Source organism: Leucoraja erinacea, chromosome 22 (genome assembly GCF_028641065.1).
Source record: "Leucoraja erinacea ecotype New England chromosome 22, Leri_hhj_1, whole genome shotgun sequence".
NCBI classification, from domain to species: domain Eukaryota; kingdom Metazoa; phylum Chordata; class Chondrichthyes; order Rajiformes; family Rajidae; genus Leucoraja; species Leucoraja erinaceus.
The window spans coordinates 30,741,415-30,765,020 of record NC_073398.1 but is presented as its reverse complement, the minus strand read 5'-3'; the positions used below and the strand labels follow the sequence as shown (position 1 = coordinate 30,765,020).

Here is a 23,606-nt window from a genome sequence, read left to right as displayed (position 1 = left end):
TTGCAACTTCAGACCCATGGCCGACTCTCTGAAATGGCCTTGGTAGCCGTGGAGCTGAGGATCAGCTGGTAACGGAGGCAAAATCTACAGGCTCTGCATTCAAAGCAAAGAACATTTTGTCTTGCATATGCAGCAGCTTGAGCCAGTTGGACTGGATAATATCTTTCTGTGTAAACCCTCTGTCACTCCTCTCGTTAATCAGCGTTCTGCTTCCTGCTCCAAATTCACAACTGAGCCACACTGGCAGCCAGGAGGAGAGCGGGGAAGATCAAAGGTTTGTTCTTGGCCGAGGAGACTTCTGTCAGATGGAAGAAGGTTGCTGTTGGCTCTGGGGTGAAGGTAGATACAAAGTGCTGGAGTAACACAGCGGGTCAGGCAGCACCTCTGGAGAAGAGGAAGCAGGTGACGTTTCGGGTCGAGACCCTTCTTCGGGTGTTGGGATGAGGATGGGTTAGGAGGTGGGAGGGGAGGTTGGGATAGGAACTCACCGTATTTGCTGGCTGAGGTTCGGGAGACAGTGGAGTTATTCACCGCATTGTAAGCCGTCGTTTGCTTGGGAACCAGGGCAACCACTGAGCCATCTGTCACCTGTGGAGGGTTGGGAGAGGGAAAGAGAAAACTCATCAAGCAATTCAAAGACTTTGCTTTCCTGTTTTAATTGCACCGACGGTGATGGATGTGTGGAAGGGCCTGCCAATCAGCGGCGCAGTCGAGGGGGTCTGTTGCGCAGGAGAACCGAAGGAAGGATTCTTCTCGAAGATGGACACAAAATGCTGGAGCAACTCAGCTGGACCGGCAGCATCTCTGGAGGGAAGGAATGGGCAACGTTTCGGGACGAGACCCTTCTTCAGATTGATTATGAAGGATTATTCTCAACAATTATGAAGCTTCGTTGTGGCACGAACCTTTTTCATGTCAGCTTGCGTTAAAACAAGAGCCAGCCAGAGACACCAGGAACTTGTGTCTACCATCACTGCCTCTGGTGCCTGCTTACTGCAAACACTGTGAGATGTTTTGGAACAGAAAACACCCCTCGACAATGCCCGTACATTTGTTTCATTTAAGGATGTGTTAACTCTGGATTTGGATTCCTGCCTGCAAGGTTCACTGTTCCAAGTTTCGTGGGCGATCCAAGTGCTAATGCGAGCAAGTTTCAGTTTTTGTTTCAGAGATACAGCACGGAAATAAGGCCCTTCGACCCACCGAGTCCACACTGACCAGTGATCCCAGCACACTGTCCTACACACACCAGGGACAATTTTACAATCTACAGAAGCCGACTGATCTACAAACCTGCACGACTTTGGAGTGCGGGAGGAAACCGGAGCACCCGGAGAAAACCCACGTGGTCCCAGGGACAACGTACAAACTCCATACAGATTTGTCAGGATTCAAGCCGGGTCTCTGGCGCTGTAAGGCAGCAACTCTGGCTGCATGGTTTTCTACTGCTGCTCAGGTTTCCTTCCACCCTCCAAAAACGCACAGACTTGTAGATTAATTGGCTTCGGTAAAAATTAGTACGGGGACAGGGGTTATGGAGAGAAGGCAGGAGAATGAGGTTAGGAGGGAAAGATAGTTCAGCCACGATTGAATGGTGGAGTAGAATTGATGGGCTGAATGGCCTAATTCTGCTCCTATTCCTTATGAACTAATGCTGTATATGAGAATGAGATATTGTCGTTAACTTGGAAGATCAGTAAAGAGGCCAATCATACCCAGTTCAATAGCACTGCCTCACAGCTTCAGTGGCCCCCTCACCTTCTCTAGTTCAAACAGATCTTCCCTGTAGTGTAGAGGCCAGAGCTGCACACAAACTCCATTTGCGACCTGTCCAATTATTTCAACAATGATTTTAAGGTGAAGGGGGAAAGGTTTAATAGGAACCCGAGAGGTGACTTTTTTCACACAAAGGGTGGTGGGTGTATGGAACAAGCTGCCAAAGGAGGTATTTGAGGCCGGGTCTATCGCAATGTTTAAGAAGCAATTAGACAGGTACATGGATAGGACAGATTTAGAGGGATATGGGCCAAACGCAGGCAGGTGGGACTAGTGTGGACGGGACATGTTGGTGTGGGGAAATTTGGACGAAGGGCATGTTTCCACGCTGTATGACTCTATAACATGGTGCCAATTCCTGTACTCAATGGCCTTGCCAACAAAGACAAGCATGCCCTTACACCTTCTTTACCACCCTGCCTTGTGTTGGCACTTTCAGGGAAGTATCGACTTGTAAACCATGGTATCTCTGACCAAGCACACTCCCGACCCTGTAGTCAATGGACTGGCTTCAGAACGTACAACTGGAATCTGTCAGTGCTTGGGCATAGATGGGGAAAAGGCACACTCGTGAATCTACTGGAATTCTCAGGGGAGAGCAGCTCAGGCAACTTAATTTGTTGAGAGGATTACAGGCACAGATCCAAAATTGGGATTGGGATGATGTATAAACTGTTTTCAACATTACTCTCACAGTTAATAGCTTTGGCCGGATTAGCACATTGTCCACTCATGCCACCCTTCACGGAGCCCCATCTATCTCCCTCCCTCTCAATGTGGATCAAATGCTTTGTGCCACTCTCATTGGCCCCGTTTGGTCATGGCTCTGACCAAGTGGTGGCGCGCTAAACACACCAGGGAAAGTATTAAGGATACTGCTGGTTCTGTTACCTGGCCCTGGAAATACTGAGTAAAATACAAAGTGCTGGAGTAACTCAACGGGTCAGGCAGTATTCTGGAGGACACAGGGGGGCATAGGTTTAAAATGAGAGGGACAATATTTAATAAGATTATATGCACCGAGCTGCTAGAGGAGGTATTTGAGGATGGTACTATATAACAGCCCACTAAGTCCATGCCAACTAGTGATCATCCCTGTACAATAACACTATCGTACGCACTACGTATAATTTACAATTTACAGAAGCCAATTAACCTACAAGCCTACATGTCTTTGGAGAGTGGGGGGAAACCAGAGAAAATCCATATGGTCACAGGGGGAATGTGCAAACTCCATACAAACAGCACTCATAGTCAGGATCGAACCTGGGTCCCTTGCACTGCAAGGCAACAACTCTACTGCTGCACCACTGTGCCGCCTTCAAACGCGGGGAAGGAGGGGCTGGTGTAGATGGGGCATCATGGACAGCATGGTCAGGTTGGGCTGAAGGGCCTTCCTCCGTGCTGTATGACTCCACGACACTATTTACAATATGTTCAGGAGTAAGGGTGATCCAAAGTGATGCTTCCGATGCAACAGGTGGCATCAAGAGGGTTTAACTTCACATCTGATGTTCAAGGCGTGGGTGCCAAGTTGTGGGAAGTCTTATTGCTGCATTGGAACAGCCAAAATGTTTGGAGCTTTGAGGCAGAAAGCACACCTCCCTCTGGAGTAGTCTTGGCTCAAACTCAAGTTTCGGAGGAGGGGAGGTGCACGCGAGCCTCCTGCGGGAGCCATCACCCGCAAGGTAAGAAAATAAAACAAACAGCAAGTTTCATGTGATAGCAATGATAAAGAGACTGCCAGCCCACCACGTCACATTAGTCATTCAAGACATTCACCGAGGCCACAAATACGCAAGTCATATTCATATCAACCTCATGCACCTGCATTCAAGTGGCATATCTTTATTTAAATTGATCGCAGCCTGACAGAAAGCCTTGTGGACACGGCAATCACGCTAGGCTTTGTTAGTTGCAGTATTCGCAGAACCCTCTGTTCCCTCAACACAGAGAATCACATATTATTGTTATTAATGCACTATTATCATTTGTTTTTTATGTGTGTGTGTGTGTGTATATATATACACATACATACACACACACACACACACAAAAAACAAACGATAATTGTGCATTAATAACAATAATAGTACATATATAATAATCATATATACATATAATACAACAATAATAATATACATACACAAATATATGTGTGTGTGTGTGTGTGTGTGTGTATATATACATATATTGTGCGTGTGTGTATATGTATATATACACACTCACATATAAATATTTGTGTGCGACACACACACACACACACACACACACACACACACACACACACCCACACACACCCACACACACCCACACACCTTACATATTGAGGAAGGAACTGCAGATGCTGGTTTAACCTGGATAGACACAAAGTGCTGGAGTAACTCCTTCTACCCAGAGATGTTGCCTGTCCCACAGAGTTACTCCAGCATGTTGTGTCTCTGTACACCTGTGTATATGTGAGCATGTGTACATACACACACACTGAACTTTTTTTCCTGTTTTATTCCATTATTTACATATTCTGTTGTGTAATTCACTGCTGCCAGTAAGAATGTCCTTGTTCTATCTGGGACACATGACAATAAAACACACTTACCCAGACGAGCATTGACATCACCGCTGGAAAAATCAAAACTATCATTGTCAATATTGGACCCCCCCCCTCCAGCACCATCACTCTCCCCCAAGCACTAACAACCTCAGAGGTTTTGACAGCATTTGTCAAGGATAACCTGCCCTCTCCAATGAAAGAATTAACTCCTGTCTTCATTATCACATCTCCGATGCAATCAATTTCTAATCTGATTTTCCTTCCCACCTCCACACTGGCAGTCAAAACCGTGACATTTAATTTATCACCAATGTGGTCCAAAGTCAAATGCCCTAATTTAGCGGCTGATGGCTTATCTCCCAAATTATTTGCACATTAATGAAGAGAGGACGCTTCTATCAGAGGAGGGGATGTGTAATTTGCACAAGGCAGATAGCCAAGCCTTCCGAATTAATTCCGAACAAACTCCCTTGCTCTCGCATGCTGTTGGGCAACAGCTGACCCACAACACTCCACTGCTCACCTGATAATGCACCAGTGTGTTCAGCCTCTTCCAGTCATTCTCTATCTTGGTGGTGACATCTTCGTCCTGAAGAATCACCCTGGTCATTCTTCCCTGTCGCCATTCTGTTTGGAAGGAGAGGGTTCCCACAAAGGGAGGGGGGGGAAGGTTCAGTTTCAGTTTCCGTTTTGTCCCGCGTACCGATCAAGCTACAGTGAAAAGCTTTAGTTGCATGCTGACCAGTCAACGGAAAGACAATACATGATTACAATCAAGGCCATTTACAGTGTATCGGTACATGATCAGGGAATGTGTGGGTAGGAACTGCAAATGCTGGTTTAACCCGAAGATGGACACAAAAAACTGGAGTAACTCAACGGGACGGGCAGCAGCATCTCTGGAGAGAAGGAATGGGTGACATTTTGGGTCAAAGCCCTTCTTCAGTCTCTCGGCCAGAAACGTCACCCATTCCTTCTCTCCAGAGATGCTGCTGCCTGTCCCGCTGAGTTACTCCAGCCTTTTGTGTCCATCATGATAAGGAAATAACGTTCAGTGCAGGGTAAAGCCAGTAAAGTCCGATCAAAGATAGTCCGAGGTTTACTAAAGAGGTAGATAGTAGTTCAGGTTGGAGGTGAGGAGGGGGGTGGGGAAGGGGAGGGGGTGTGGGAGGGGAAAAACAGGGAGTTAGTGGAAAAACAAATAATAAAAGAGACAGGAGGAATATACTTAGTGAAAGTTAGTCTATTCTAACATGAAGAACAAATCAATCAGAATTGATTATCAAGAGAAAACAAGCACTTTGAACACGGCAGGAGGAAGTCACCACGCCAACACAAGGAAAACGTCTCTTTCAGCTTGAAAGGCATCAGTAAGTATTTTCATTGACTCTCCATTGATGGTTGACCTTCTTGACCTTTCGAGGTCATCTACAATGTCTGGTTTATTTCCGCTAGTGTGCCGGTTAGACAGTTTAAAGTCGTCTGGAGAAGAGTCTCGACCCGAAACATCACCCATTCCTTCTCTCCAAAGATGCTGCCTGTCCCGTGGAGTTACTCCAGCATTCTGTGTCTAACGTCAATTGAAACCAGCACGCGTAGTTCCTACCTACACATACTGTAAAGCAGTCACTGCTGTTTTTAAGAAGAACACATTATTCCCTGTTCAATTTTCCCCGGAGTGGATAACAGCCATGGTATTATCACATCTGACGCTGACCTAATACCTCACTCAAGTGCTCTCTCTTCAGGAGTCAGCCGAGACTATGATTATAAATAAGTGACTCTGCGGTGTCTCCTTGACATTGCAACCTCATCTTGCCCTTAAGGTTTCCTGAACTCTTCCAATTCCGGCCCCTTGAACAAGTAGGACATTAATTGCTCCACCATTGACTCGCTGGTCCAGCCATCTTGGTCTGGATCTCTGGAATTCCAACTCTAAGTTTAGTTTTGTTTCATTTCTTAAGGGCCTGTCCCACTGTACGAGGTAATTCACGAGTTCTCCCTGATTCGAACTCGGAGAATTACGGTAATGGCCGCTCGTAGGTACTCGGGGCTCGTGGACATTTTTCAACATGTTGAAAAAACTTCACAAGCTTACCGTGTTTCCCGAGTACCTGCCGTTAGCGTTACGAGCCGCACAGAGACGTCCTGAGCTCCGACGATTTTTACACAGAGAGTGGTGAATCTCTGGAACTCTCTGCCACAGAAGGTAGTTGAGGCCAGTTCATTGGCTATATTTAAGAGGGAGTTAGATGTGGCCCTTGTGGCTAAAGGGACCAGGGGATATGGAGAGAAGGTAGGTACAGGATACTGAGTTGGATCATCAGTCATGATCATATTGAATGGCGGTGCAGGCTCAAAGGGCTGAATGGCCTACTCCTGCACCTATTTTCTATGTTTCTATGTACCCGCTACGCACATTCTGCGTACTTGCCACGAGTTTGATTTTTTTTTTTAAACTCGGGAGAGCTCTTGGGTAAACTCGTATAGTGGGACAGGACATTTACTATTGTCACGTGTACCGAGGTACAGTGAAAAGCTTTTTGGTGCCTGCGATCCAGTCATGAGTAAACGTGACTATACATGATCATAATCAAGCCGTCCACAGTGTACAGATACAGGATAAATGGGATAATGTTTAGTGCAAGATAAAGTCCAGCAAAGTCCAATTATTGATAGTGCACATGTCTCCAATGAGTCGATGGGAGGTCAGAACTGCTCTCTAGTTGGTGAGAGGATGGTTCAGTTGCCTGATAACAACTGGCAAGAAACGATCCCTGAATCTGGAGGTGTGCGTTTTTAAACTTCTGTGCCTCTTGCCTGATGGGAGGGGGGAGAAGAGGGAGTGAGACTGGCCCTTTATGTTGATGGCCTTGCTGAGGCAGCGTGAAGTGGAGATTGAGTCGATGGAAATGCCAGCGTTTATTGGCCATCCCTAAGTGGCCTGAATGGCGGTTGCCATTAAGAGACCACTATACTGCTGGATCTAGAATCATATGGACCGCAGATTTGGTGAGGATAGTGGATAACTTCCCTGACGGATGTTAATGAGCCAGATGGATTTCTAAACTTAGCACAGCTATTTCCCAGTTCCTATTAACGAATGGTTTGTTTTTAGTAATTCCAGATTTATTAAATCATTTGACTAGAAGTTCCCAGCTGCCATAGTGGGACTCATGGGTGGTGAGGTGGGAACGGCAGAAAGACTAATATCTCGGCCAATCTTTCCTCAGCCCCGAGTGAAGGAAATTCATTTACAAAGCAACCTCAAGACGTCGCAAAAAACCCTCACAGGCTTTAGACTTTAGAGATAGAGTGTGAAAACAGACCATTCGGCCCACCGAGTCCATGCCAACCAGTGATCCCTGTACACTAGCACTTCCCTACACACTAGGGACATAGAAACATAGAAAATAGGTGCAGGAGTAGGCCATTCGGCCCCTCGAGCCTGCACCGCCATTCAATATGATCATGGCTGATCATCCAACTCGGTATCCTGTACCTGCCTTCTCTCCATACCCCCTGATCCCTTTAGCCACAAGGGCCACATCTAACTCCCTCTTAAATATAGCCAATGAACTGGCCTCAACTACCTTCTGTGGCAGAGAATTCCAGAGATTCGCCACTCTCTGTGTGCAAAATGTTTTCCTCATCTCGGTCCTAAAAGATTTCCCCTTTACGATTTACCATTTACAGAAACCAATAAACCTCACATTTTTACCGAAGCCAATTAACCTCAAACCTGTACGTCTTTGGAGTGTGGGGGGAAACCGGAGCTCCCGGAGAAAACCCACGCGGTCACGGGGAGAACGTGCAAACTCCGTACGGATAGTCCCGTAGTCAGGATCGAGCCTGGGTCTCTGGCGCTGTGAGGCAGCAACTCTACCGCTGCGCCACCGTGCCGCCCCACAGCTCCTTCTCCGCGGCAAATCCGTTCATACTGGTCCCATGTTCTCCCACTCTCTCATCCACTCCCTGCACGCTAGCGGTACTTTACAGTGGCCAATTATCCTCCAAACCTGCTTGCCATTGGCATGTGGGAGGAAAGCCACGCGGTCTTATGGGAAAGCATGCAAACTCCGCAAAGACAGCATCCAAGGGGTCGGGATCGAACCTGGCTCTCGGGCGCCGTGAGGCAGCAGCACTACCTGCTGTGCCACCCTGCCGCACATGATCGTCATGTGCATTGAGATACAGGGAAAGACATTATATTGCATGCTGTCCAGCTAAATAATATCACACGTGCATAAGCAGGGCTAGCACACACGGTAATTTAGCCAGTAGACTGCGACCTAAGACTTTTGCCTCCATCACAGTGAGGAGATGCTGGGTGGACTCACTGTGGTGGATGTTAATGTGTGTTTATTGTTGTTTTATTGTATGGTATTATATGTATGACTGCTGCAATTTCGTTCAGATTTCTGAATGACAATAAAAGGCTATCTATCTATCTATCTAGGTGGGGCAGCGGCTGGAGTTGAAGGTTTAAGAATCTTACCCAAGTCCATATCAGCGGCCTTTGGTCGATGGGAGCAAGGTAAGTTCTTGAAGATGGCGTCTAAGATCTTTTCCTTGACCTGGGTGATCGTGTCACAGTTTAGCGTCTTTGTGGAAATCTCAGGACTGTTCTCGTTGTCTGGATTCACACAATTCAGAACCTGAAGAGACACAAAGCACAAGTTGTTAGATGATGAATTATGAATGGTGAAACGCAGTCTAAGTTCTGTACAGAGTTTGTACATTCTCCCCGTGACCTCGTGGGTTTTCTCCGGGTGCTCCGGTTTCCTCCCACGTTTCAAAGATGTACGGGTTTGTAGGCTAATTGGCTTCGGTGAAAGTTGTAAATTGTCCCTAGCGTGTAGGATAGTGTTAGTGTACGGGGTGATCGCTGGTCAGCATGGACTCGGTGGGCCGAAGGGCCTGTTTCCGCGCTATATCTCTAATGTTTAAAGGTCTATAGATGAGTAAAATAATGTTTAAGAAAGAACTGCAGATGCTGGAAAAGTCGAAGGTAGACAAAATTGCTGGAGAAACTGCGGGTGAGGCAGCATCTATGGAGCGAAGGAATAGGTGACGTTTCAGGTCGAGACCCTTCTTCAGACTGTGATCAACCTTAAAATAAGCCACGGAGAGAAATACATTCTAAATCCATTCACACTCACTACGTGAAGAAGGGTCTCGACCCTTGTATGTCTCAATGTATTCAAGACAGAGTTAGATGTAGCTCTTAGGGCTAACGGAATCAAGGGATATGGGGAGAAAGCAGGAAAGGGATACTGATTCTGGATGATCAGCTATGACCATATCGAATGGCGGTGCTGGCTCGAAGGGCTGAATGGTCTACACCTGCACCTTTTTGCTATGTTTCTATCACCAGGGACAATAGATGCAGTTGGCCATTCGGCCCTTCAAGCCAGGAACGTCACCTATTCCTTTTCTCCAGAGATGCTGCCTGACCCGCTGAATTACTGCAGCTTTTAGTGTTTGTCTTCTGTGTATGCCTGACCTGCGCACATTGCTACGGTGCTTTTGCACAGCCGGTTAACCCTTTGTTGCGGTAGGGCAAAGCAGATCGACAGGCAGCCAGCCGTTCAGGGTATTAACAGAGGCTATTTCATCGTCTCCATTAGCAGCAGATTCCCTCCACTGACGTCAACTTCGTGCCTCCCCTTCTCCCCAGAAGCACGTTTAATGAGTTGGCAGGAAGCGTGAGACGCCGGCTGGGTTACGACCAAGCTGCCAGCTCTCTTCTCACTTAGCAGCAGCGGCTTCCAGTCTTCAGTCAAGTGCTTCTCAGTGGCCGGACATTTGGCGCTGGTCGTGCCAGCGTGAAATGGCACCGCATGCCAGAGCAACCAGTCTCATCTGGTGAGCTTGGTGAACAGCAGGTCGCTGTTTAAACACCGCAAGAGCACATGTTCCTTGCCATTCAGGACCGAGCTAAACCCTTAAGCAATCCCGCTCCTCAACAGTATGCAAACCAGGCCGCAGACTCCCGTGTCTAGAGGTGTAGCAACAAGGAACTGTGGATGCCCATTATTACACGAAAGGACACAAAAAGTGCGGGGAGAAATTCAGGTCAGGTCAGAGGAGAAGAGTCACAGCCCGAAACAGTCCCGATCCATTCCCTCCACAGATGCCGCCTGACCCGGCGAGTTATTCCAGTCCTCGCCCCTTCGTGCAGTAACCAGTACCTGCAGTTCTTTATTTCTACTCCAGTAGTTTGTGGAACCTTCTGCAAACTCACTGACCTGACCCAAAACAGTGCCTGTCTGTTCCTTCCACAGATGCTGGCTGACCTGATGAGTTAATCCAGCATTTGTGCATTAACCAGTATCTGGAGTTTTACTCAAGAATCCAGCATCTGCACCTCCTTGTGTCTCCACCCATTAGAACACAGAGTGCAGCTGTAATTCCTTATGTCTCCACTCGACAGCAAACACGGGCGCGATGGGCCGAAGGGTCTGTTTCCGTGCTGCATGGCTCCACCTGTACTATGGACTGCAACCTGCTAATCAATCAGTAGCAGCAATCCTCAGCAATAACAGATCCATTCGTTTTCAAAGGGATGAAATATGAACCAAGGAAGATAGGCTGAAGAAGGGTCTCGAGCCTGAAACGTCACCTGTTCCTTTTCTCCAGAGATGCTGCCTGACCCGCTGAGTTTAGTTGGGTTTCTGGGTTTCAACAACTAAGTTACAGAGATACAGTTAGGCAGATTCTCTGGAGCGCAGAAGGTTAAGGGGGGACCTGATAGAGGTCTTTAAAATGATGAGAGGGATAGACAGAGATGATGTAGACAAGCTTTTCCCTTTGCGATTAGGGAAGATTCAAATAAGAGGACATGACTTCAGAATTAAGGGACAGAAGTTTAGGAGTAATATGAGGGGGAACTTCTTTACTCAGAGAGTGGTAGCGGTGTGGAATGAGCTTCCAGTGGAAGTGGTGGAGGCAAGTTCATTGGTATCATTTAAGGAATAAATTGGATATTCATATGGATGAGAAGGGAATGGAGGGTTATGGTACGAGTGCAGGCAGGTGGGACTAAGGGGAAAAAAATTTGTTCGGCATGGACTTGTAGGGCCGAGATGGCCTGTTTCCGTGCTGTAATTGTTATATGGTTATATGGTTATATAGTTTCGAGACACAGTGCAGAAACATGCCCTTTAGACCACTGAGTCTGTGCTGAATGACAATCCCGCACATTAACACTATCCTACACACACTATCCAATACCAAGCTAATTGCACTACAAACCTGCATGTCTTTGGCACCTGTATGTCTTTGGAGTGAGGGAGGAAAGTGGAGCTCCCGGGAGAACACATGCAGATCACAGGGAGAACATTCAAACTCTGTACAGACAGCACCCACAGTCAGGATCGAACCCGGATCTCTGGTGCTGTAAGGCAGCAACTCTACCGCTGCGCCACCGTGCAGCCCGATAGTTACCCCAGCATTTTGTGTCCATTTAAATGTAAACCAACATTTGTCAACAGAATGTATGTGTAGGAAGGAAATGAAGGTGCTGGTTTACACCAAAAAAATGCTGGAGTAACTGAGCGGGACAGGCAGCATCTCTGGAGAGAAGGAATGCTGCCTGTTCCACTGAGTTACCCCAGCATCTTGAATGTATTATCCAGTCAGGTGTTGATTGGATCATCAACAGCAAAGAATGGCACATCATTACCTGAGAGTTAATAGTCAGATGCCCAATTCCTTCATCCTTTCCAACACCCCCCCCCCCCCCCCCCCTCTCCCCGCCACCCTCACACCTCCAAGCCCCTACTCCCCCTCCCAGCCAATCTGCATCACAAAGGATGGTGGAAACAGAAGATGGGCCAAGACAGGCGCCTTATTGGAAAGTGCAAAGTCCCCAGTTCCTTTGTAAACCATCTGATGGCTGTAAATTGAGGAACAGATGAACTTTTGCAAGCCTGCTGCTTTGTGCATGTGCACAAGCTGCTTTCACCTGACAAATTTATAGAGTTGCCTTTAACGAAACAAAAGGGAGCAGGCAGAGCAAACAGAAGCCCATGGAGCAAGGTCGGGGATTTAAACAGGCTCTGGAACTAATGGAGCAGCACAAAGGGTCTGGGTGGTTGATTTAGTGCAGGGCCTCCATGTTTAATTCCTACCTGATTAGTCTCCCATCCTCGAGGCCTGGACTCTTCAATTGTTTGCCAGACATTTATCCTCTTGCCTTTTGTTCGGCTGGCCTAAGCCTGACATCTTTACCTCGCTGCCAGCTCCATCTCCCTCCGTACTAACCTACAGGGTCATGAGTTCACGAGCCAAACTGGAGCCTGGAAGTCTGGGCGGGTGCTCCCAGTGTTTCCTGATCCGCTTGGATGACATCGGATAAACCAAGTCCTCGTCGGACATTGCATAGAAGGTACTGGAGCTGGAGTGCGTGCCTCACAGGCTCAAGAACTGCTTCATCCCCACTGTCATCAGGCTTCTGAACAGTCCTTCCATAGGCTCCGATACTGTCCAATTCTCCTCTACGCCATTGTGGACATTGTCTATAGAACTGATGTGCAACAATGCGGAGAACTGTTCCCCGGCCACTCCCTCTTCACCCCCCCCCCCCCCTCCCAATGGGCAAAAGGTACAGAAGTATGAAAAAACACATCTCCAGATTCAGGAACAGTTTCTTCCCAGCTGTTATCAGGCAACTGAATCATCCTACCACAACCAGAGAGCAGTGCTGAACTACTATCTACCACATTGAACTATCCTGGATTAGAGTTTGCTGGCTTTACCTTGCATTAAATGTTATTCCCTTATCATGTGTCTATACTGTGTAAATGGCTCAATTGCAATCATATATTGTCTTTCTGCTGACTGGATAACATGCAACATAAGCTTTTCACTGTACCTCGGTACAGAAAACAATAAACTAAGCTGAACTAAACTAAACTACTCTCTATTGAGAATATGCACTCTGTATCTGCCCCTTTTTTCTACCTAGTGTATTATTGTACCCAGGTTCGATCTTGACTGCGGGTGCTGTCTGTACTGAATTTGTATGTTCTCTTTATGACCATGTGGGTTTTCTCCAGGTGCTCCGGTTTCCTCCCACATACCAAAGACATGCAGATTTGTAGGTCAATTGGCTTCTGTAAATTGTCCCGAGAGTGTAGGATAGAACTAGTGTGTAGACACAACATGATGGAGTAACTCAGCGGGACAGGCAGCATCTCTGGAGAGAAGGAATTGGTGACGTTTTGGGTCGAGACCCTTCTGGAACTAGTGTGTGGGTGGTGTTTTGGTCCGCACAGACTTGGTGGGCTGAAGGGCCTATTTCCACGCTGTATCTCTAAAACGTGAAACATCGCCTATCCATGTTCGCCAGAGATGCTGCCAGACCCACCGTGGTACTTTTTGTCTTGTTGTAAACCAGCACCTGCAGTTCCTTGTCCAGTGCCTTCACCTGGCTTGGTTCCAAACTTCAAATTTCTCTCCCCAAACCTCTCCAACCCCGTTTATCTTTCTTTAAACCCATTTGAGACCCACAGACTATCTTTATTTGGCACAGCACAAAACGTGTCGGATGGAACTGCAGATGCTGGTTTGTACCAAAGATAATGGGCTGCAGATTCTCACTGACTTACGCAATAGGCGACTTACGTACAGTAAACTCACACTTACGTAAACAAATCTCTACTCGGTACCTATGCAATCGAGGCAGTTTGTAAATTCCACAACACCGTACCATCGCCCAAGTTCACATGGGAAACAAGCCAGCAATGGCAGCGGTGTTTACCCAGAATGCCGTGGGAGACAGAAAGTGCCCAGGCCTCAGCCAGACGCCACTGAGATAGTCAATACTCCCAGTGAAGGACACAGAGTGCTGGAGTAACTCAGCGGGCCAAGCAGCATCTCTGGAGAACATGCACAAGCGTCGTTTCGGGTCATCAAACCCTTTTTCAGACTCAGTGAGTTATTTCGGGAAGGGGATGGGGATGGTGATTCCGACTTGCGTAAAATCTAACTTACGTGATGGTTTACAGAACGTAACCCTTACATAAGTCAGAGAGTGTCTGCACTAATCCCTCAGTGACACTGGGCGCTGGAGTAACTCAGCGGGTCCTCGTCTGAATAAGGGTTCTGACCCAATATTCTGCCTCTCCGTACTAAAATTGGATAGTTATATGGACGGGAAAGGAATGGAGGGTTATGGTCTGAACGCAGGTATATGGGACTAGGGGAGAATACGTGTTCGGCACGGACTAGAAGGGTCGAGATGGCCTGTTTCCGTGCTGTAATTGTTATATGGTTATTCTCCAGAGATGCTGCCTGAACTTGCAGGGTTACTCCAGGATAGGCACAAAAAGCTGGAGTAACTCAGCGGATCCGACAGCATCTCTGGAGAAAAGGAATAGGTGACGTTTCAGATCGAGAACCTTCGTCCGATTGACAGTCTGAAGAAGGGTCACGACCCAAAATGTCGCCTATTCCTTCTCTCCAGAGATGCTGCCTGACCCACTCAGTTACTCCAACATTTTGTGTGTATCTTCGGTTTAAACCAGCATCTGCACTTCCTTCCTACACATTTCGAGTTACTCCAGGGCTTGGCGTAGTTTTTTTCCAAACCAGCATAGAAACATAGAAATTAAATGCAGGAGTCGGCCATTCGGCCCTTCGAGCCAGCACCACCATTCAATGTGATCACGGCTGATCATCCAGAATCAGTACCCAGTTCCTACTTTCTCCCCATATCCCTCAATTCTTCTTCTTCTTCTTCTTCTTGCATATGGTGTGCACAGCCTAAAGTTGTCGGACAACTTGTTCTATTTGATCTTATTTGATTGTGCACGCCGGGCACAATATTCCCCATATTCCTTGATTCCGATAGCCCGAAGAGCTGTATCTAACTCTCTCTTGCACCTGCAGTTCCTTGCGTCTAGTGCTCTTCTCAGTACAAAGTCGGCAAGCAGAATACCGCAAGTTCCTCTCTTGTTCTTTAATCACGAGCCACTTGATGGTTTATCCAAAGCCCGGCTTGGGAAAAGATGCAGCAAGCGAGATTATTCTGCGCAAACTGGCTCCTCCTTCATTCTGCCAATTGGTGGTATTGGACGTCAATAAGATGAGTGTTCATCACCCCCTTTTGTGCGGTGGCAGCTATCAACTTTCAAATCTGAGCCTTTGTCAGGTTTTATCGTTCAATGTGCGGATTCCATAGAGCCTGTCTCTTCAATTGTAAAGGCTGCGGCTTTCAATTAAATGCTGCTGTGTGTGGCGGGCATCACACTCACATGCACTGTCTGAGATGTTCATTTTATACAGCGTGGCTGTGAAGAATAGCATCCTGATCTCAGATTACTCAGTCTGACCGATGGACCACTGTCAAGGTCACATTCAGTGCGGGCTTGCCTGCTGTAATTTAACACTGCGGGAACAAGAACAAGTCTTTCCCAGGCACCGATACCTCAATGCTGTTACCTATAGCGTGCAGGAAGGAACTGCAGGCGCGGGTTTCAACCGAAGATAGACACAAAAAGGCTGGAGCGACTCAGCGGGACAGGCAGCAACTCCGGGTGATGTTTCGGGTCGGGACCCTTCTTGTTGTCCCGGCGGCCAGTCTGAAGAAGGGTCTCGACCCGAAACGTCACCCATTCCTTCTCCCCAGAGATGCTGCCTGGCTTTCCCGTTGAGTTACTCCAGCTGTCACCTACAGGTTTGGGTGTGTTCTTGTGCTCGAATGTTCACTGTTCTATGTAACTAAGAATAACATTGACAAGAATGAGCATCTTAAAGGGGGAAGGAGAGGAGAGAGGTGTTTAAGAGGGAACTGCAGATGCTGGAGAATCGAAGGTTACACAAAAAAGCTGGAGAAACTCAGCGGGTGCAGCAGCATCTATGGAGCGAAGGAAATAGGCAACGTTTCGGGCTGAAACCCTTCTTCAGAGAGGAGAGAGGTGACTGGTGTTGAGGGAGGGATCTCTAGACCAATGTTGGGCCATGTGGCAGTGTGGCTCGGTGAACACAGAGGGGAGGGGGGAACAGGGCTACAAGAGAGGTAGGGTTAGTCAGTGGAGTAGTTGGTTGGAGGATTATGAAAGGAGAGGGAACTTGCTAGAGCTGCAAATTGGCAGCAATGCAGCTGTTGAAGCAGGTTGCACTGAATCACAACAACCTGGGTGACCTTGGATGCTGTTCCGCCCATTACATTGACAGTCATAGAGTGATATAGCATGGAAGCAGGCCCTTCAGCCCAACTTGTCCACACCTGCCAACATATCCCATCTACACTAGTCCTACCTGCCTGCGTTTGGCCCGTATCCCTCTACACCTGTCCTATCCATGTACCAATCTAAATGTTTCTTCAACATTGCGACCATTCCTGCCTCAACTATCTCCTCCAGCAGCTCGTTCCATACAGGCACCATCCTTTGTGTAAAAGAGATTACCCCTCGGGTTCCTATTAAATCTTTCCCCCCATCCCTTTCAACCTAGGTATGTCCTCTGGTTCTCGATTCCCCACCTCTGGGCATGAGACTCTGTGCGTCTACCCGATCTATTCTTCTCATGATTTTGCACACCTCTGTAAGATCACCCCTCATCCTCTTGCATTGCAAGAAATGTAGTCATTGCCTGGAGGGGGCTGTGGTTCTGCAGAGTTCCACAGTATACCTGTACACCCCACAGATTGTTCTTGTCATTCCTTTGTCCTTTTGCATACCTTTCATTCAGTTGTACCTCTTCATATCTCTCGTTTCCCTCTCCCCTGACTCTCAGTCTGAAGAAGGAAGGGTCTCTCGACCCGAAACGTCACCCATTCCTTTTCCCCTGAGATGCTGCCTGACCTGCTGAGTGACTCCAGCATTTTGTGTCTGCCTTCCTCAATCAGATGCCGCCCGAACTTTTGTAACATTTGCAACTTTTAGAGTTTCTCTCAAGCGAAAACAAGTTATTTCAGGCGGTTTCTGCCATTATCTCTGCCCTGATTCAAAAGCAGCCAGAAGCGAGACTTCCCAAGTCGGACAGATTGCCAGAGACACTTTTTCCATTACGAGCCTTGCAGAAACAAGTTAAACCGAATGGTTTGCTCATCCCGAACACCTCAGTGTAACAGAGCAGTAAATTCTGCGATCGGGTTATCTCAATCTTCCATCGGTAATTCCAGATAATTCCTACAGTTGTCTTACTTATTAGTACACGAGAAGGATCTTAAAGGCACAGCTGCTGGAATCGAGCTGTATCTCACTGAGCGTGTTCAACAGCCCAGATCTCTTCCACTGTCACACAACCCCATTCAGTGCTAACCACCCTTCAAGACAGGGGGGGGCGGCACGGTGGCGCAGCGGTAGAGTCGCTGCCTCACAGCGCCGGAGACCCGGGTTTAATCCCGACTACGGGTGCTGTCTGTACAGAGTTTGTACGTTCTCCTCGTGAGACTTCAGTTTCCCCGGCATCTTCAGTTTCCTCCCACTCTCCAAAGACGTACAGGTTTGTTAGTTAATTGGCTTGGTTATAAATGTAAAATTGTCCCCATGTGTGTAGGATAGTGTCAGTGTGCGGGGATCGCTGGTCGGCGCAGACTCAATGGGCCGATGGGCCTGTTTCATTGCTGTATCTCTAAATTTAAAAAAAACTAAACTAGTTATTAACACAATCTATGGATGGAAACCTGACTGTCTGATTGTGAGCCAAGAGATATTTGATAGTGTTATAAGGAGTCCAATTGTTTTCCAACTGGCCTGTTTGATGAACATGTTGCAAGCACACAATAGTGTGAGAGTGCAGGAAGGAAGTGCAGATGCTGGTTTAAACCCAAGTTAGACACAAAATGCTGGAATAACTCAGCGGGACAGGCAGCGTCTCTGGAGAGAAGGATGAAGAAGAAAGGCCATCAGTCTGAAGAAGGGTCTCGACCCGAAACGTCACCCATTCCTTCTCTCCAGAGATGCTGCCTGTCTCGCTGAGTTACTCCAGCATTTTGTGTCTATCATAGAAACATAGAAACATAGAAAATAGGTGCAGGAGTAGGCCATTCGGCCCTTCGAGCCTGCACCGCCATTCAATATGATCATGGCTGATCATCCAACTCAGTATCCCATCCCTACCTACTCTCCATACCCCCTGATCCCTTTAGCCACAAGTGCCACATCTAACTCCCTCTTAAATATAGCCAATGAACTGGCAGAGAATTCCACAGATTCACCACTCTCTGTGTAAAAAATGATTTTCTCATCTCGGTCCTAAAACTCCCCCCTTATCCTTAAACTGTGACCCCTTGTTCTGGACTTTCCCAACATCGGGAATAATCTTCCTGCATCTAGCCTGTCCAACCCCTTAAGAATTTTGTAAGTTTCTATAAGATCCCCCCTCAATCTTCTAAATTCTAGCGAGTACAAGCCGAGTCTATCCAGTCTTTCTTATCATAGTGTGATGGTCTCATCATAGTTTGAGGGCGTTGGAAGATAGAATAACGGAGGTACGTATTGAAACACAAGGAAGATCTCCAATCCTTGTTGCTACCCCTACCTTCTGGGCCGATGCTCAGCGGCTCTAGAGAGGGCAGGCATTATATCTGGCAACTTTCTGACACTCCGATTACCTGTTAGATTTGAAGTGTAATCAGCCTGAGAGCATGATCATTCAGGGATTGCTGTATCCCTTAATCTGTCATGTTTTTTCAGCTTTAATTATTCATACAAGCTACAAATAAATTAACAGATTGTTTACAGGACCCTGAGCTAGCCACGGTCCCCGCTGAAGCAATGCATAATTCACCATGCGGAGCATTTAGTCTGTACAACAGAAGATGTGATCTGGGCATCACACCAGCTGTCTCCCCCTCTCCTCCAATGTCCACACTACAGCCCAGTGCTACAACCCCTCACAGACACAGACACACAGAGACACAGAGACACACAGACACACAGACACACAGACACACAGACACACAGACACACACACACACACACACACACAGTAACAGTAACAGTGCCGGAGTAACTCAGCGGGTCAGGCAGCACAAGGAGCAGAATTAGGCCATTCGGCCCATCGAGTCTACTCCGCCATTCAATCGTGGCCGAATTCAAGAGAGAGTTAGATAGAGCTCTTGGGGCTAACGACATCAAGGGATATGGGGAGAAAGCAGGAACGGGGTACTGATTGTGGATGATCAGCCATGATCATATTGAATGGCGGTGCAGGCTCGAAGGGCCAAATGGCCCACTCCTGCACCCATTTTCTATGTTTCTGTTCTATCTCTCCCCCTCAACCCTGCAACAGCTCTGGACGACATGGGTAGGCAACGTTTCTGGTCGGAACCCACCTCCATGGTAATTCTAAGAAGGGTCTGGGGTGGAACCCTCTCCAAGACAGACGTGAATTCACGCTCACCGTTTGACCTGTTTTTACAAAATGTTAAATGGTCAGCTCAACATAGACTACAAGACCTACACCAAACCCAAACCAATTAGGAGCAGACGAGGACATTCGATCCAATTTGTGATCCCAGCTACAAAGACATATGTGTACAGCAATTCGTTCTTCCCCCGCACAATTAAAGAATGGAATAATCTCCACCCTACTATAGTTACCCAACCAGATGCAACTAAATTTAAAGTAGCTCTTTCTTCCCAATAACCCTTTCTGGCTTAAGCCCTCCCTTCACCACCTCCAGTTTAAATTCCATTTGGAATATTTTGGAGGACCAAGAAACCAAGAAACTAAGGTCCCGACCCAAAACGTCGCCCATCCATGTCTTCCAGAAATGCTTCCTGACGCGCTGAGTTGCTCCAGCATCTGCAGTTCTGTACGTCGACATCTTCAGAGAATTTCAATTCTTCTTCGCTTGTTTGCCTTCACAGAAACAATCAGTTGACGCATTGATCCGGTAACATAAAGGTGGCTCTCTGCAATAATGTTTTTAGTGTGGGAAGGAACTGCAGATGCTGGTTTACACCAAAGACAGACACAAAACGCTGGAGTAACTCAGCGGGTCAGGCAGCATCTCTGGAGAGAAGGAACTCTTCAGATTCGTCAGTCCGCAGAGGGTCTCGACCCGAAAGGTCACCCATTCCTTCTCTCCAGAGATGCTGCCTGTCTCGCTGAGTTACTCCGGCATTTTGTGTCTACAATGTTTTTAAAATTTAGTTTGAGACACGGTGTGCAAAACAGGCCAATTTAGGAAGGGCCGCACAGATTACATAATGATTGATGTCCCTTCTCCCAAAGAATTTACCAGAGGGAAGGGTGCATGTTAAAAAAAATACGTCGGCACTATTTACTCTGGTGTTTTTCGCAAAGGATGGGAGATCCTTGGGCGAATCACATGCACCATATGGCAAGTGACATCTCTTCCTTGGAAGAGTTTTATTTCTGCGCATCTCCAGTTTAGGGACAATGAACACGCATCAGTTTTACAACCCATCTGACCTCAACTAGCATATCCTGTCCCCTGTGTTTAGTTTAAAGATACAACGCGGAAACATGCCCATCAGCGATCCCCGTACACTAGTGCCATCCTACACACTATGGACAATTTACAATTTTACCGAAGCCAATTAACCTGCAAACCTGCACGTCTTTGGAGTGCAGGAGGAAGCCGGATCAGACAGAGAAAACCCACGCAGGTCACAGGGAGAACGTGCAAACTCCGTACAGATAGCACCTGGCTGCGAGGCTGCTAAACAGTCACTCTGTACTCACAGTCACCTGATTCTGCGGCTGGCACGGACACTTTAATAACTGGCACTGGCCACTCAAATCAGCTGCCCCGGACAGATTTTTTATGATTGGTTTATTGTATTTTAACGTTGTGTTTTTCCTGCTTTTAACTATTTATTTATACTGTTCCGTCAGGGACTGGATTGTTTTTGTGTTATTATGTGTGAAACATTTTAAATTTCATGTGCGATGCTCCGCTATTCCCTGGGAAACGTCTTTTCATTTTGCACTGTACAACTGTTGCTTGCAAGATGACAATAATGGTTGATTGATTGATTGTCAGGTTTGAAGCCAGGTCTCTCGCGCTGTGAGGCAGCAACTCCACCGCTGCCCCGCCGTGCCGTCACTAAGTTGTGATCTGCACAAATTAAGTCACTCATCCTCCGAGGCATCCCAGTGCCCCGTGCCCTATATCCCCACCCCTCCCCCACTTTTTTTCCTGCCCTTGGTTGGTTTCTTCACTTACCAGCGTCTTGTAGTCTATCTGCTGCCTGATGAGTTTGTCCTCGCTCAGAGAGTAGCGGGCCTCGCCTGTAATGGAGTCGATGGGCCCCTTCTCCATCTGCTGCTTGATGGCGCAGAAAAGCATGTACAATGGCTCCCCTGCACACTCCTGTTCAACACAACACACACACACACGAGAGGTCAGCATTAGCACTGCGGCATGCACAGAAGATATGCAACTGGCAAGGTGAGAGGGGCAATGTTTTCACACAGTATGGGTGTATGGAACGATCAGCAAGAGAGGGTAGTTGCGGCTGGTATAATAGCAGCATTTAAAAGACATCTGGAGAGCTAGAGGGATTGCAAAGGTTTAGAGGGAATAACATGGGCGGAAATCCCGGGGGGGGGACAGGGGGATGACGCATCACCTGGCCCGGGGCGGCTTAAAATCGTCCGGCGGGATCTTCCACCGTCCCGCGGTCAAATTGCTGCGTCGAGGCAATCGAGGCCCCCACCGGGCGATGAAAGGCCCCGCGAACTGGCCGATTGAAGCCCCACGATTCAGGGCAGACGAAGCTGCTGTTGCTGGAGTTCTGAGTCGGTCACCAACCAGCTCAGCCCCCCCGATGTTACTGTCCACAGGGCCCACGGCTGAAGCCTCCAAAGCCTCGCGCGCGCGGCGCAAAGAAATTGAGGGATATAGGCCATAAGCAGGAAGGTGGGAGAACCTAGGATCAGAGGGCACAGCCTTCTGTTTCTGCTAGTGTAGGATCAAAGGGCACAGCCTCAGAATAAAAGGAGGTGCCTCTAGAAAGGAGGTGAGCAAGAATTTCTTCAGCCAGAGGGAGGTGAATCTGTGGAATTCATTGCCACAGATGGCTGTGGACGCCAAGTCATTAGGTATTTTTAAAGCGGAGATTAACAGATTCTTGATCGGTAAGGGTGTCAGGAGTTGTGGGGAGCAGGCAGGAGAATGGGGTTAGGAGGGTGAGATAGATCAGCCATGATTGAATGGCAGAGTAGACGTGATGGGACGAATGGCCGAATTCTACTCCAGTTCCTTGTCACCTAAAATGCTGGAGTAACTCAGCGGGGCAGGCATCATCTCTGAAGAGAAGGAATGGGTGACGTCTTGGGTTGAGACTATTCTTCAGTCTGAGAGTTTGGGGAGAGGGAAACTAGAGATATGGAAGGGTAAGATGTGAACATGACAGATCAAAGCAGAGGATGACCGAGGAAATGGTGAATGATTCATCGTTGGTGGAGGACCTACACATGAGTCAGGCAAGGAGCAGTAGTTGTCACCAGAGGATTGGGGCCATGAACAATGCAGACTGAGATCTGCCAACTCAGCACTGTGTGCTCAGTCCCTTAAAGGGCTCTACTTAATTAAATGAAGCACAAATGGCAGCCGCAGAGAAACAGCACAGCTAATAATAAATGAGCTCTCTCTGGGAATGTAAAATGTCATACATCTTGCCTTTTTCCTATAGCTTTCTTGCAAGCGGCTAAGTTCTAAAAAATATATATTCATTTTCCATGTGTAGGCTTCAATAAGCAAGGCCAACATTTATAGATAGATGGGTAGTTATAGAGTTATAGATTCTTACAGCGTGCAAAGAGGCCCTTCAGCCCATCCTGCCCACACCGGCCAACATGCCCCATCTACTCTAGTCCCACCTGCCTGTGTTTGGCCCACATCCCTCTCAACCTGTTCTATCCACATACCTGTCTAAATGTTTCTCAAACGATAGTCCCTGCCTTGACTACCTCCTCCGGCAGCTCGTTTCATACACCTACCACCCTTTGTGTGAAAATGTTACCCCTCAGATTCCTATTAAATCTTTCCCCTCTCACCTTAAAGCCTCTAGTTCACATAACCAAAATTGGAAGAGACACAAGGAACATCTTGGTTAGCATGGATGAGTTGGGCCGAAGGGCCTCTTTCCATGCTGTATGGACTCTATGACTGTGACACAGATCAGAAACAGGCCCTTCACACACCAAGCATGTGCTGGTCTCAAGGAAAAAGAGAAAGGCCACAAAGTGTCGAGGTAACTCAACGGGTCAGGTAGCATCCTTGGTGAAAAAGGATAGGTGACGTTTTGGATCAGGACCATTCTTCAGTCTGATTGTGCGTAGCAGG

The 23,606-nt window shown here is 47.6% G+C and overlaps 1 protein-coding gene across 1 annotated transcript in view; it reads right to left on the bottom strand.

Moving 5' to 3' along the window:
* plxna4 (plexin A4) overlaps window positions 1–23,606 on the bottom strand; it is a 485,825-nt gene that overhangs the window by 23,946 nt on the left and 438,273 nt on the right. Inside the window, 4 exon segments of the mRNA XM_055653389.1 lie at window positions 489–588; window positions 4,854–4,957; window positions 8,829–8,988; window positions 21,483–21,629. Coding sequence (XP_055509364.1) covers window positions 489–588; window positions 4,854–4,957; window positions 8,829–8,988; window positions 21,483–21,629 — 511 coding nt within the window.